The following is an 11581-nucleotide window of genomic DNA, read 5'->3' on the forward strand; positions in this document are numbered from 1 at the left end:
GCCATATGTATAAATAACACGCTTCAAACTGTTCAGTTTTTTAGTACTTTACCATTATAAGATATAATGGAAGTGAGTAGTAAAAATGTAGGTGTAGTACCGCCACTTCAATATACCTTTTAAGCTTTTTTGTTTTTGTAAGCTTATTGCAAGTGTTTTATATCTTCCTTACTTTATATTATTATCCGTGAACATGATGTTGGGGTTGTGCGACGCTGGTGTGGTTTAGAAGTCGCTTACCTAGAAGTCTATTCATACATGCAAAAATGTGAATTAAGAACAAAAAACTGCAAATTTTATTACATTTATTTATTTGAATGACCATGTCATATATGCTAATATTTCATTGATAAAATCAATAAGCAATATACTTAATACCTAGCTAACTAATGACTAAATCGAAATAAGCGCAGAATTCGAAACTATACCTAACTAGCATATAAATCTGACATACGTTATAAATAGTTACATAGACTAAATAATTTAACAGAAGTGTCAATAAGCAAAAATGCCTATTTTAAAATGATCAAATCACTCGCCTGTTTTTGCTAAAATATACACAATTCTAAATAAAGAAACATTCAGTCGTATTTTTATATCTAATGGCATTGTTATGTTACTAATGATAAAACGTGATCCAAAGTGAAACTATAATTAAATTCTAAATGCAAATCACGACATTCAAAATAGTGTTAAACAACAAGGAAGCGTAATCTGTAAACTGTTTACTACTTAACTGTATAATTATCAAGGAATGTGGTTACAATTCATGTAATGCGATGGTAATTGATACATACTACATATACTAATGACACCAGCGTAATATCTTAGTTTAACATCTATTACAGTGTATGTAAATAGAAAACCACGAATCTAAACAGGCCGGGTAAACCTGCGGCTCATTTTATGCACCTATGATTAATGAAATGTATTAAACAGACACCGATTTACTATAGAATAACACTACACTGGAAGTGTCCTTTTATTGGTTACAATATTTGTAACTGAACTTGCAAGTCACACAGGCACTAGAAGCGTACTCGTGTTAGTTGGGTATATAGGATGTTAACACAAGTCAGATTCAAGCGCCTTCCAGACTTGCCAGGAATGTGACGTACGACGGGGGAAGTACTGATATGACAATTAAAGTTTACTCAAATTTTTCTTAAAATTACCTTGAGCAGCAAATTATTGTTAGGTTTTGCCCGATCGCGCGAGTTGTTGGGATCAAATAATAGTTAGTCAATTCTTGTAGTCTTAGATTTATATTTAGACTTGGTTTCTTTTAGGTACCTATTAAAAAGTCTTGAAAGTGCTGTGACTGATATGTTTTCAAAAGTTGGTGTTTCTCATGATGTTCAGACTACAGCGCGATCAGATAATTTAGCATAAGCTAGATGTTCGAGTAAACGTTTAGTTGCTATCAGTGGTGTGTCCCTGGTCGGTGATGTCACAGTCCTGGTACGAGTAGTACTAGTCTTTCCGTCCGGTGAGCAAGTGTTCCCGCAGCGTGCAGATCTCGCGCTCGATGTTCTCGCGAGCTGCGGACTCGAAGCACTCGAACTCCGGAGTGTGGAACAGCTTTGGTATTTGGTTGAATTGGTTCAGCACCTGGAATGGAGAACGTCTCATTAAGATATAGAATCACGGGATTAAAAAACCAAGGGAAACGTCCAGTTGAACGTTTCCCTTGGTTTTTTAATCCCTTTATTTTAATCACCCTTGTTACAAAGTGCAGTCATGCTAGCCGTCATTAGTTTGGCTATTGAAGATTGGTTGTACGCAAACGCACTTTATTACTTATACTAGTTACTTGTTAAGACGACGGTGCGTGATAGATTATAATGTGTGTGACCTTAATCCTGAGCTCGACGTAGTTGTCGTGCGTGAGCTTGGAGTACTCGGCGCGCACGAGCTTGGCGTGCGCGTCGTACTCCTCGCGCGACGCCGCCAGCACCGCCAGCTCGCAGTCGCCGAACAGCTGCAGGTCCCGCAGCGGCGCCGGGCCCGCGGGCGTCGCCGGCGCCGGGCTGCCCGCGCCGCTGCCGCTCTCTGCGCTCGAGCCGCTGCCGTCGCTGCTGGTGGGCGCCGGGCTGCTGGGCTCCGGGCTGTCCCCCGACACGCTGGCCGCCGCCGCGATCTCCACCGGATCGTCGGCCGTCGTCGAATCGGGGACGTTCGACTCGACGATGTTCGAATCGATGTTAGCCGTCGTCGAATCTACTTCGGTAGAGGATACCACTGCTGGCGTGGCTTCGGCCGCCTCCGAAGCTGCCGCCGCTGACGTGGCGGAGTCGGCCGGGCCTCCAGCTGCTTCGTTAGTGTCGATGTCGGTAGCCTCGGCGGCGTCAGTCTCGCCCGCGTCGGTGGAGGACTCGGTGCTGGCGGGGGAGGAGGGTTCGGACTCGTCGGAGCTGTGGCCGCACCACTGCGCCTCGTCATCCGTCAGCAATGCTAGGATGTACGACGTGAGATCTTGCTGTGAATAGACAAGAAACGCCGCTATAGTATGTAGTCCACGTGACATTTTAGCCAAGTCTGGGTATAGCTAAAGTAACAATCACGCATACGTACTTTCAGTCTAATCTACTTATACTCACAGATTGCGGATGCAGGCGCAGCAGCTCTGTGAGCAGCTTGACGGTGAGCTCGGAGGGCGTGTGGCGCAGCACGATGGCGAGCTTGAACGCGGCGGGCTGGATTACGTCATCCATGCCTTTATTTAGTAAGTTTTGCCAGACGCCCGCCTGCAAACCAGCAATGTAGAGCGTTATTATTGATACTCACATTTGTAGGTACTACCTACTTAAATGTAGTCGAGGACAGAACGCACATTGTGTGAACACCCGTTTCAATTGCTTAATGTCGCGATTGTTACATGCAGTGGGAGACATCAGACGCCGGGGGAACGTTGTGTGCAGCGAAAACAGTTTATACCTACCTATGTATTCAAGGAATAAGTGGTGACTGTAAACACTGTAGGTGTGATGTTCGAGAGATAGAAAACACACACCGTACCAACCTTATACTTACATACGAAAAAATAAAATGAACTTTTTTTACTATTTATTTGAAAATTTCTATAAATGTAACATCGTTACATACCTTCACAAAGGAATTGTGATTGTGACTGTATAAAGATATATCAAAGCCACTCGGGTGTGCTCGGTATTTGAAGCAGTGTGAATAATAAATTGATGTCGATATTAATTTGCCGCGCGACTGATCTTCAAGGCTCAATCTTTGATATAAGATAGTACACGTTTCATGTAATATATACATATAGACTATAATAAAACGTGATCTGTCATAAGATCTACTGTTTTAGACTCTTATTTAGTAGAACAACCAGAAGTAATAAATTACTACCATCAGCACTAACTTAAACATTCCAAACCCTAGATCAGTTTTGATGAAGTTTGGCACAGTACAAGGTCATGGAGATGATTACCTGATAAGCGACACAGTTCCTAAGCGTGTGCCACAGCGAGTCCGGGGGCGAAGCCTCGACGACTTGCTTCCAGGCGTTGTCGGCGTCGGGCGCCACCAGCGTGTTGCACGCGTTGCGCCACATTCGCATCGCCGCGCAGCCCTGGGGCTCGCCTGATGGCACTGGCGCTGACATCACTGGGAACGACCATACAACAGTTGGTATTGAGATACAGTAAAAAGAAGTCGGAAGAAATCATCGAAAAATCTCTATTTCAAGAAAATCAGGGGATCGTTATTTTGCGCGCAGCTTCCCAGAAAAGACATCAGAACTAAACTCATTAAAGAAGACAGAAGAATTGGCTATTGTCTGACGCTAAACGAGAACATACTCCATATAAAATCTTTAAATTTTGTTGCTAATTTTAAACTTACCTAGGATTGCAATAAATAAGGAATTAAATAGCAATAGCTTAATTCAACAAACAATATCTTACCCCCCATATCAGGCTCCCTCCACCAATTGTTCGCCATCGCGATGAGCTTAAGGCCGCTGGGCCTTCACTCGAACTGAAAATACAACACCATTTGTTTAAAAAACATTCGCACCCATCACACTGTGCTGTCATCTCTGTATCATTTGTTGATCTGTGACAACACAAAGTGACAATGTAGTCCGTATAGTTAAGATAATTTACTATTTAAAAAATAATACATCAAAATAAACGTATTGATACCAATATTTGCTGGTCACAAAGTAAATAAATAGGTGCTCGAGTTGCATACCGGAGATCTCAATAAAGAACGTTGTCGACAATGGAACCAATATGTCAATTTGATACCGGTGAGAAATCTCAACTCTCAAGCGAAAGCTGCAATTTATTGTGGGGAATTAACTATGAAATGTAAATGAAATAATAGTTAATATATATTTAAGCCATGAAACATTTGGATCAATACGAAAATAAATAAATGAAAAGGCCTTGTTTCTTTAGTGGACAGTGGGTTCATCAATCAATTTCGTACAACAAAAAATACAGGAAAACCGACTAACTAATCAATAGTGTTGTAACTACTACAAAATAAACGAAAAAAATCGACTCACTTGAATTGTCCAGCCTATTCTTGGCAGGAATATTAATATGTATTTAAAAATCGAATATACTATTTTGGTACGGGCCCGGCGCGTAGGGCGCTCTCGCGGAGTGTCATGGCGGCGTGAGGGACGTGCCGCGCTGAGCCACACATCGATAACCGATGGTGTTTCTCGACCAAAGAGTAAAGTAATATATAGGGAAAAGAGAGCCCTCTTGCGTGATAATCATGCAAACCTATTTGTCAATGCGCCATCTCTCTCTAAATTGGCCCCGAACTACCTACATAGCTATAGCTATAAAAATATATATGCATCATATTCATAACATTTTCTATTAGGGTAAATAGCACCATGTAACTATAACATTGGTTATCGTTATAGTTACATTATGCTACTTACCCTAATAGAAAATGTCATCGTTAATATAGTAAAAGGTCGAAGGAAAACAAATAATTATTATGTATTATTACTTTTTATACGCGTGTACGCAGAATGCAAAAACCGCCATATTGATATTTTGTTATGATCGATGATCGGTTTTGTTAAGTTACTTGGAATACTGACACCAGGTCTTTTTAGATTAAAATTGATATTTGTGCTTTTTCAAACCGTATTTAATTTATTCGCCTATTTTATCTTTTTTTTAAGTGTCTAATATTTTCCTCATACTTTTCTCTAATTAATATTGCATAAATAATTTTATATTGACAAACAAAAACGATTATAGTGTAGTGCCATCTGTTGGTAATTTAAAGTATCTTTTAGATAGTAAATAGTTTCCGGGCCAAATAAAAGGTGGCGACTCTTCATTCACTTAGCTGTCAAAATGTACGGAGTGTCTCCCCCCTGTTCTCGACTGAGCGTGTTGTTATGCGATTGTCGACTATTTTCACTGCGAGAGCGACATTGTTCCGTTCAACGCGTTTGAGGGGGCGATGACCGATCTTATACGAGATATTTTTATAATTCGATTTGGCAGAATGCTAAATGTCTTGTTTTGAATCAAATTGCGAAAATAATAGGTAATGGTACGTTTTAATCGGAACTTACCTATATTTAAGCAGATTGATAAGAATGTATGTAGGTGTATAGACCTACTGTATAATATGATTTATGAACAAACAATATTTTGTTTACATAATTTAGTTATCGAAGTATATAAATTAATGTTATACAAATCGGATGAATGACGAACCATTCATTATCGAAAACTATTTACAACACTATTTTCTAGCGAGAGCTTGAGGCTTGAACAATGACAGACAGCGGCGCATGCGTGAAGGACCGAACTTTATCCCTTCACACGGGAAATTAACCATTTTGCCCTTGGAATAAGAACTATAATCAACTGACTTCATCTTCGCTCAAATTCGGCTACGATCCAAATAGAATTTTATGGCGAGTTATAATAAAGACCATTTTGGTATTTACCGATAGAATGAGTCACTGTTAGACGTGAAGTTGAAATCCCGCGAGAGTGACACATTGCTATGACAAACAATGTAGGCGCTTTAATAAAATGAGGATTTACAAAATAAACGTTCAGAATAGTTAGCAAAATAAGATTTTATTGAAAGAATAACACTTTTAACCATTGTTTCGCAGTTATTTAATATTGTATGGGATATAACTGGTCCCACACCGCGAACCGTTCTTCGAATAAGTTCTGTTTGACTGCAAACTGCTTATCGACTCTTAAATAGTTCCTCTGGGCTGGCGTCATGGCTGGCCAGGAGAGAGAGGACAGCTCAGGAGTGTCATCACGCGGATTCGGGTCTCTGTAGACATCAGAAGAAAGAAATAAGAGCGTATTTATTGCAAAAAGTCTTAAGTCTACAATTCAGGTAATTAATAGATAGTTAGCAATTATTATTAGGTTTCAGTTATTGTAGTTTAACATATTATATTCAGCTAATTATCAAACAGTAGGTAAATAGTTCTCAACGGACCTATAATGGTAATTGGCAAATTTCGTTATTATGGCGACTAATATCAGGCATTGTAATCCTCGCAATTTTCTACCAAATAGGTACGGTACTACCTATGTGTTGTGTTGTTCACGTGAATATGGAGGGCAATAGTTGTTAACTCCATAAAATAGGTTAATCGACTTTTTACTCAGCCTTGTGGTAATTAGTAATTACCCTATTACATGTGTTATTGCAGCAAAAAATACAGTCCCAGGGTTGTTTTTTACATGAAAATAAATATTTTTCGTAAATGTAAACAGTGCCTGAATTGAGTTATTGCACGGTATTAATATTAAGGCGTGTCTTAATTTAATTAAATAAATTGCTATCAAATATGAAGATACCTTCATATTTCATATTCATATTTTCATACCACAAAACTACTTTTTAGCATCGGTAGGTAAGTTTGTATATCGGGTGTGTCGTTCATAATCACATTAAATTAAATGCGTTAATATACTGGTTAATATATGTCGATTAACACAAAGATAAAAGAAAAATATGTAAAAATAAAAATATGATTTTTTCAAACAAAGTAAATGGAATAAAAATGTGCAAAAATTAGAACACCATATAAAAGTCAGTCATTACAAACAACTGAAATTCTCCCTTGAAAACTGACAGCTGTCAACTGATCAAAACATACGATACTCCTAACTTTATCACTGCTTTACACATGATGTTGTAAATTATAAAAACGAAAAATGACTCCTGTGGTTAAACCACTGAATGGATTAGGTTATTTTTTTTACAATTCGCCATAGAATATCATAAAGTATATGTGATATGATTTAATGTGATTGTGAACGACACACCCGATATACCCGTATCTAGCGAAGTTGTACCACAGCGCAGTCATCTTGTCCACCATCTTTGAGTCTTCTGTGTCAGCGACATCTATCGGCGGGAAGCGGTAGCTCAGCGTGAACAAGTACATTAGATCGTCATGGTGGGCCGTGCCTGCAGAGACATCGGAAAATTAATTCTTAAGTAATTTACATAGATAAATGTTATGTAAAATCTGACAGCAGCTTTTCCTTTACTTATTGCGATAAGCTATTGAAGAGCTCAGTTCAACACCTCGCATGTGATAAAAAGTGAATGATCTTATTTTGTTTACTCACGAACTGGTTTCTTGGAGATAGAGTCCTCGTAATGGCTGCGGTTGCCGAGGTACGCGAACTCCGAGTAGAACACCGGGTGCTTGGAGTGGCGACACATCAGGTTAGCCATCCTGAAATACACCACACCACTCAGTTCAAAGCAAGTGCTTATTAATTTGTCTTTTATTTAATTTCCCGCAGCAAAGAACAGCATTCCTTAAAAGATATTCTTAAAAGCTTAATTTATAGACAAGCTTTGGTTCAGAAGACTTCATTCGACATCTGAATATTAGGACGTCCTGGCAAACCCACCTGTGCACAGGAAAGCCAGTAATGGAGTCACCATACAGCTTGCCAAGACCATCAGCACTGGCAATGCTGTTCTCCAACGGGCTGTATCCAAGGTATGCCTTCCGGAGTGTTGCCAGCTTGTCGCTGGATTCGTTGCGCGGGAGTATGAATGAGATCGGAGCTATTCGGTCCCACTCGGCGTTCATCGTGCTTAGCAGTGTTTGGTTGTTCAGAACGTCTTTAACAAACATATAACAATTAATGTGTTGGTACCTATAACTTCTAGTGATAATCATTGCATAAGAGCAGTATAAAGTAATGGAATCAGGGAGGACTGTGCCATACATTTAGGGATTATAAAGAGGACCTGGACATTACATTAACATCCACAATGTGTTCTATTTAAAATACTTGGATGCTTCTAAAAAGTTTTCAGCGGTACTTACAGAATGCCTTCCAGAAGAACTCGCCAGTAGTTTGGCTGATGATGAAAGGCACCGAGTGCATCCTGCCCTCTCGAATGGAATCCATCGGCTCCTCAACCAAGAACCGCTCCTGGCCGAAGTCCGGCTCTACCACCGGACGCCATAAACTTAGGGGATCAAAGCCGAACTCCTGAGGAAAATGAAGGTTACTTTAAAATGATTCTTGTCCATAGAACATTCTAGAATTTAGTAAATTAGTCTATGTATCTTACGAAGAATCCCAGCATTGATCCAGCGATCTCCTTCCAGCTCTTACTCTTGAGGCAGTGGAAGAGTGCGGTGGTGTTGTCCTCGGGGCAGTTGGACACTCTCGCCTGTTTGATGGCCAGGTCTATGCGGTCTGGTGGACTGGGCAGCTTGGACGTCGGGGAACCGCTCACTGATATGGCACGGTGGAAGAGACCTGCGAATGAACATCGAGAAACAATTATGTACTTACTATTACAAAAAAAGTATTTGAATTATGTAAGTAGTTATCGTCAGGAAGGAGTCTGCGTAGTTTTCTGGGTCTCTTTTCCATCACTATGTATCACAGTACATTTAACTGAAATACCTATGAGTTATGACCCAAAATCTGACCAAGATAAAGTTATCCTCACCTTTAGACATAGATGATATCATATGCACCATGACACTGACGGCTCCCGCGCTGCAGCCGGTGATGGTGACGAGGTTGGGGTCTCCTCCGAATGCCGCAATGTTCCTCTGCACCCACTTTAGAGCCGCCACCTGGTCCTTGAAGCCGTTGTTACCGGGAGCTAACTTGTTGCCCAGGGCGAGGAAACCTGGAATTCATTTACATTTGAAAATTGGTTCCAAAACAATGTAAAGAGACAGAGGATATATAGGCGAAAGGACCTTATATTGCCGTCCCATCGGGCTATGAGACCGAAGGAATAGTGAGTGCACTTGTGTCTGGGCATATGCTTGTGTGCACTATAATAATGTCCTGCGCAGTTGACTTAGCTCAGCTTACATGAGAATAGCCGCCGTAGCCGATAATCGGCTAGGACGACATCATCATCATAGGCAAAAGGAATAGTTTGTTGTCTTGCATAGATACCTAGAGAGCCAAGCCTGTAGTTGATGGTGACGAGCACGACATCCCGGTCCATGAGGTAGTGCGGCCCCGCCAGGTCGCTACGCCCGGACATGGAGTAGAACCCGCCCGGGTGCATGAAGAAGATCACTGGCAATGGCTTCGAACTGCAAGGAATAGATCAAATTTAGTTCCTCTATTCCCAGTACAGCAAGCATTCCTTATTCAATAAAATAATATTGAATAAAAAATAAAAGTCCTGGTTGCTGTACTTTTTGTGAATCATAAATCTGTGTTTCCTATGAAGTACTTTTGTACTTCTTAACACAACCTGTTAGTTAAGTATCCAGTCCAATTCTTGGCTTAACAGCATGACAGGACGTTGACAAGTTTACCTGTTTATAGCAGGGGTGTACACGTTGATGGTGAGACAGTCCTCGTCCACAGGGTACCCCGGGCTGGCTGGCCGGGGACACGAGGGACCGTCCTTAGTCGCGTCCACTATGGTCTCGTAATGGAGGATGAGTTTCGGTGGCTGAAGAGAGCAGAATTTTGAGATAACACATAGATTATCCGTAATTTCTGCGGTGGGGTATATACCTTAGTGAAATTCAAGATCTAACAGTCAATATAAAAAGGATCATACCCATATTAGTATGGAGTCAAAAGTCAGCAATGCCATGCAATGCTCAAATTCCAGTCCTGTGTCATACGATAACTTTATAGCCATATTTGTAATATTATATAAAGCACTGATTCAAAAGATATTGGACATTAAACATGATAACTTCCTACTGGTTTTTATACATTTTATCGTTTATAGACAGTATTGCTATTAGTTTTTCACTAGGAACTTCATGATCATCATGAATTCATGATTTTATTGTATGTTATCAGATAAACATGTCAGTTATTTGAATATATATATATATACATTAAATGAATATATACATGGGCCAAAGGACGAGATTCCAGACCGTAATAAATAAAGCATGATTGAAACGATGTCATGTACTGCAATTTCAACAAGAATGTCTTATTTTTTTAATTTTTTAACCGGTGCTTTTTAAGACTTCAAATTATCATCATAATTCTAGTTTTAATTTATTAGGGCTATCTTGTAATATACTTTCTCTGGGCGTTACTGGGGCACAGATGGGCATGGTCCTTTGAGACGCCAATGATAGCTGTACTGTATACGAATAATATTCCTTTTTTTATAAACTTCAGAAAAAGCTTGATAATTTTGTTTTTAACAACAACGACAATGCTCTCTTGTGGTAGACCAGCTAGTAAATGGTTTGATAATGTATTCCAACCTGGAACCGCAGCTCCCCAACAGGCGGCTCTGCATATCGTATCCCCCGGTACGCCTGGAAGCGTCGGCCGCGCCGTGACGTCATCCACGAGCCCACGAACTGACCAGACACTGACTGTGTTGTTGGAGCATCTTCAACTTCATCTAAGGAGAGAAGTGTTATTTAAACTGAAATGCTCAAAATCTCTTCATTAACTTATTTAGAATCCAGACGGTCAATATTGTTTGAAGAGCCTATTGTTTTACTCAGGACTTCAGAAAAAAATTGAAACTGCTCTTGGAAGCTGAGCATAAATATCCAAGTAAGTAAATCTAGCACTGGTCATAGATTTTAGAAGTTTAGTAGGTATTTTGTTATTTAGAAAGATAAGAAGTTTAAGCTTGTATATAATATAGTGTGTACGTAATTACTTGTTAATAAAAGACCTGATTGATAATTACAAACATTTTGAACTATTAATTCAGATATCAGAAATTCTTATCCTGCAGACGAAACCCCTATGTTAAAAGACGCAGCTCAATATAAATGAGTGATAAACAGTCAAGAGAGACTGACCTGTACTGCCGCCATCAGCTCGCGTTGCACTCACGACTGCGCACGTAACACAAACCCACACAAGTGCAGACAACATCGTTCTACCACCGGCGCAAGCGCACTGACAAATGACAGTAGACTTTAGTCAGTAGTAGGCACTGAGGTAGCCTGATATAGGGCATTTATTCTGCAACTTATGCATTCAGTTTAAAATATTCCAATGGTTCTGGGTTTTTCAGGAGGTCTTTTTCAAACAGGCTGTTTTGATTTGGGTTTGTTAAGAAGTATTTTCTAGCTGTTTTGTTCTTAAAAGAA

The 11581-nt window shown here is 40.0% G+C and overlaps 2 protein-coding genes across 3 annotated transcripts; both read right to left on the reverse strand.

Moving 5' to 3' along the window:
• Positions 1-288: 288 nt before the first annotated feature.
• LOC110380662 (uncharacterized protein) lies at positions 289-4698 on the reverse strand. 2 transcript variants are annotated; one of them, XM_049850217.2, is made up of 6 exons: positions 4535-4698; positions 3927-3999; positions 3452-3627; positions 2601-2747; positions 1856-2479; positions 289-1611 (listed from the first exon to the last, which is right to left on the reverse strand). In XM_049850217.2, the coding sequence occupies exons 2-6, from the start codon at positions 3961-3963 to the stop codon at positions 1474-1476; spliced, it is 1122 nt and encodes a 373-aa protein (XP_049706174.1). In that variant the 5' UTR covers positions 3964-3999; positions 4535-4698; the 3' UTR covers positions 289-1473. The 2 variants fall into 2 exon arrangements, with proteins under 2 accessions (XP_049706174.1, XP_049706175.1); XM_049850218.2 differs by lacking the exon at positions 4535-4698 and adding an exon at positions 4216-4444.
• Positions 4699-6073: 1375 nt separating this feature from the next.
• LOC110380661 (juvenile hormone esterase) lies at positions 6074-11443 on the reverse strand. The gene is made up of 11 exons (XM_064041184.1): positions 11288-11443; positions 10733-10875; positions 9809-9948; positions 9438-9580; positions 8974-9159; positions 8587-8777; positions 8336-8504; positions 7911-8127; positions 7620-7729; positions 7320-7455; positions 6074-6303 (listed from the first exon to the last, which is right to left on the reverse strand). The coding sequence occupies exons 1-11, from the start codon at positions 11361-11363 to the stop codon at positions 6135-6137; spliced, it is 1680 nt and encodes a 559-aa protein (XP_063897254.1). The 5' UTR covers positions 11364-11443; the 3' UTR covers positions 6074-6134.
• Positions 11444-11581: the final 138 nt, after the last annotated feature.

This window comes from Helicoverpa armigera, chromosome 24 (assembly GCF_030705265.1).
Source record: "Helicoverpa armigera isolate CAAS_96S chromosome 24, ASM3070526v1, whole genome shotgun sequence".
Lineage (NCBI taxonomy): Eukaryota > Metazoa > Arthropoda > Insecta > Lepidoptera > Noctuidae > Helicoverpa > Helicoverpa armigera.

Bases quoted from the DNA above. Each gene is read 5' to 3' on its own strand.
- LOC110380662 (XM_049850217.2), bottom strand. From the start codon at position 3,963: ATGGCGAACAATTGGTGGAGGGAGCCTGATATGGGGG. The intron at 2,748-3,451 runs GTAATCATCTCC...GCTGGTTTGCAG, and splicing joins GGAACTGTGTCGCTTATCAG to GCGGGCGTCTGGCAAAACTT. The intron at 1,612-1,855 runs GTCACACACATT...TCTCCATTCCAG, and splicing joins ACGTCGAGCTCAGGATTAAG to GTGCTGAACCAATTCAACCA.
- LOC110380661 (XM_064041184.1), bottom strand. From the start codon at position 11,363: ATGTTGTCTGCACTTGTGTGGGTTTGTGTTACGTGCGCAGTCGTGAGT. The intron at 9,581-9,808 runs GTAAACTTGTCA...TATTCCTTGCAG, and splicing joins TACACCCCTGCTATAAACAG to TTCGAAGCCATTGCCAGTGA. The intron at 8,128-8,335 runs GTAAGTACCGCT...TGTTTGTTAAAG, and splicing joins GTTCTTCTGGAAGGCATTCT to ACGTTCTGAACAACCAAACA.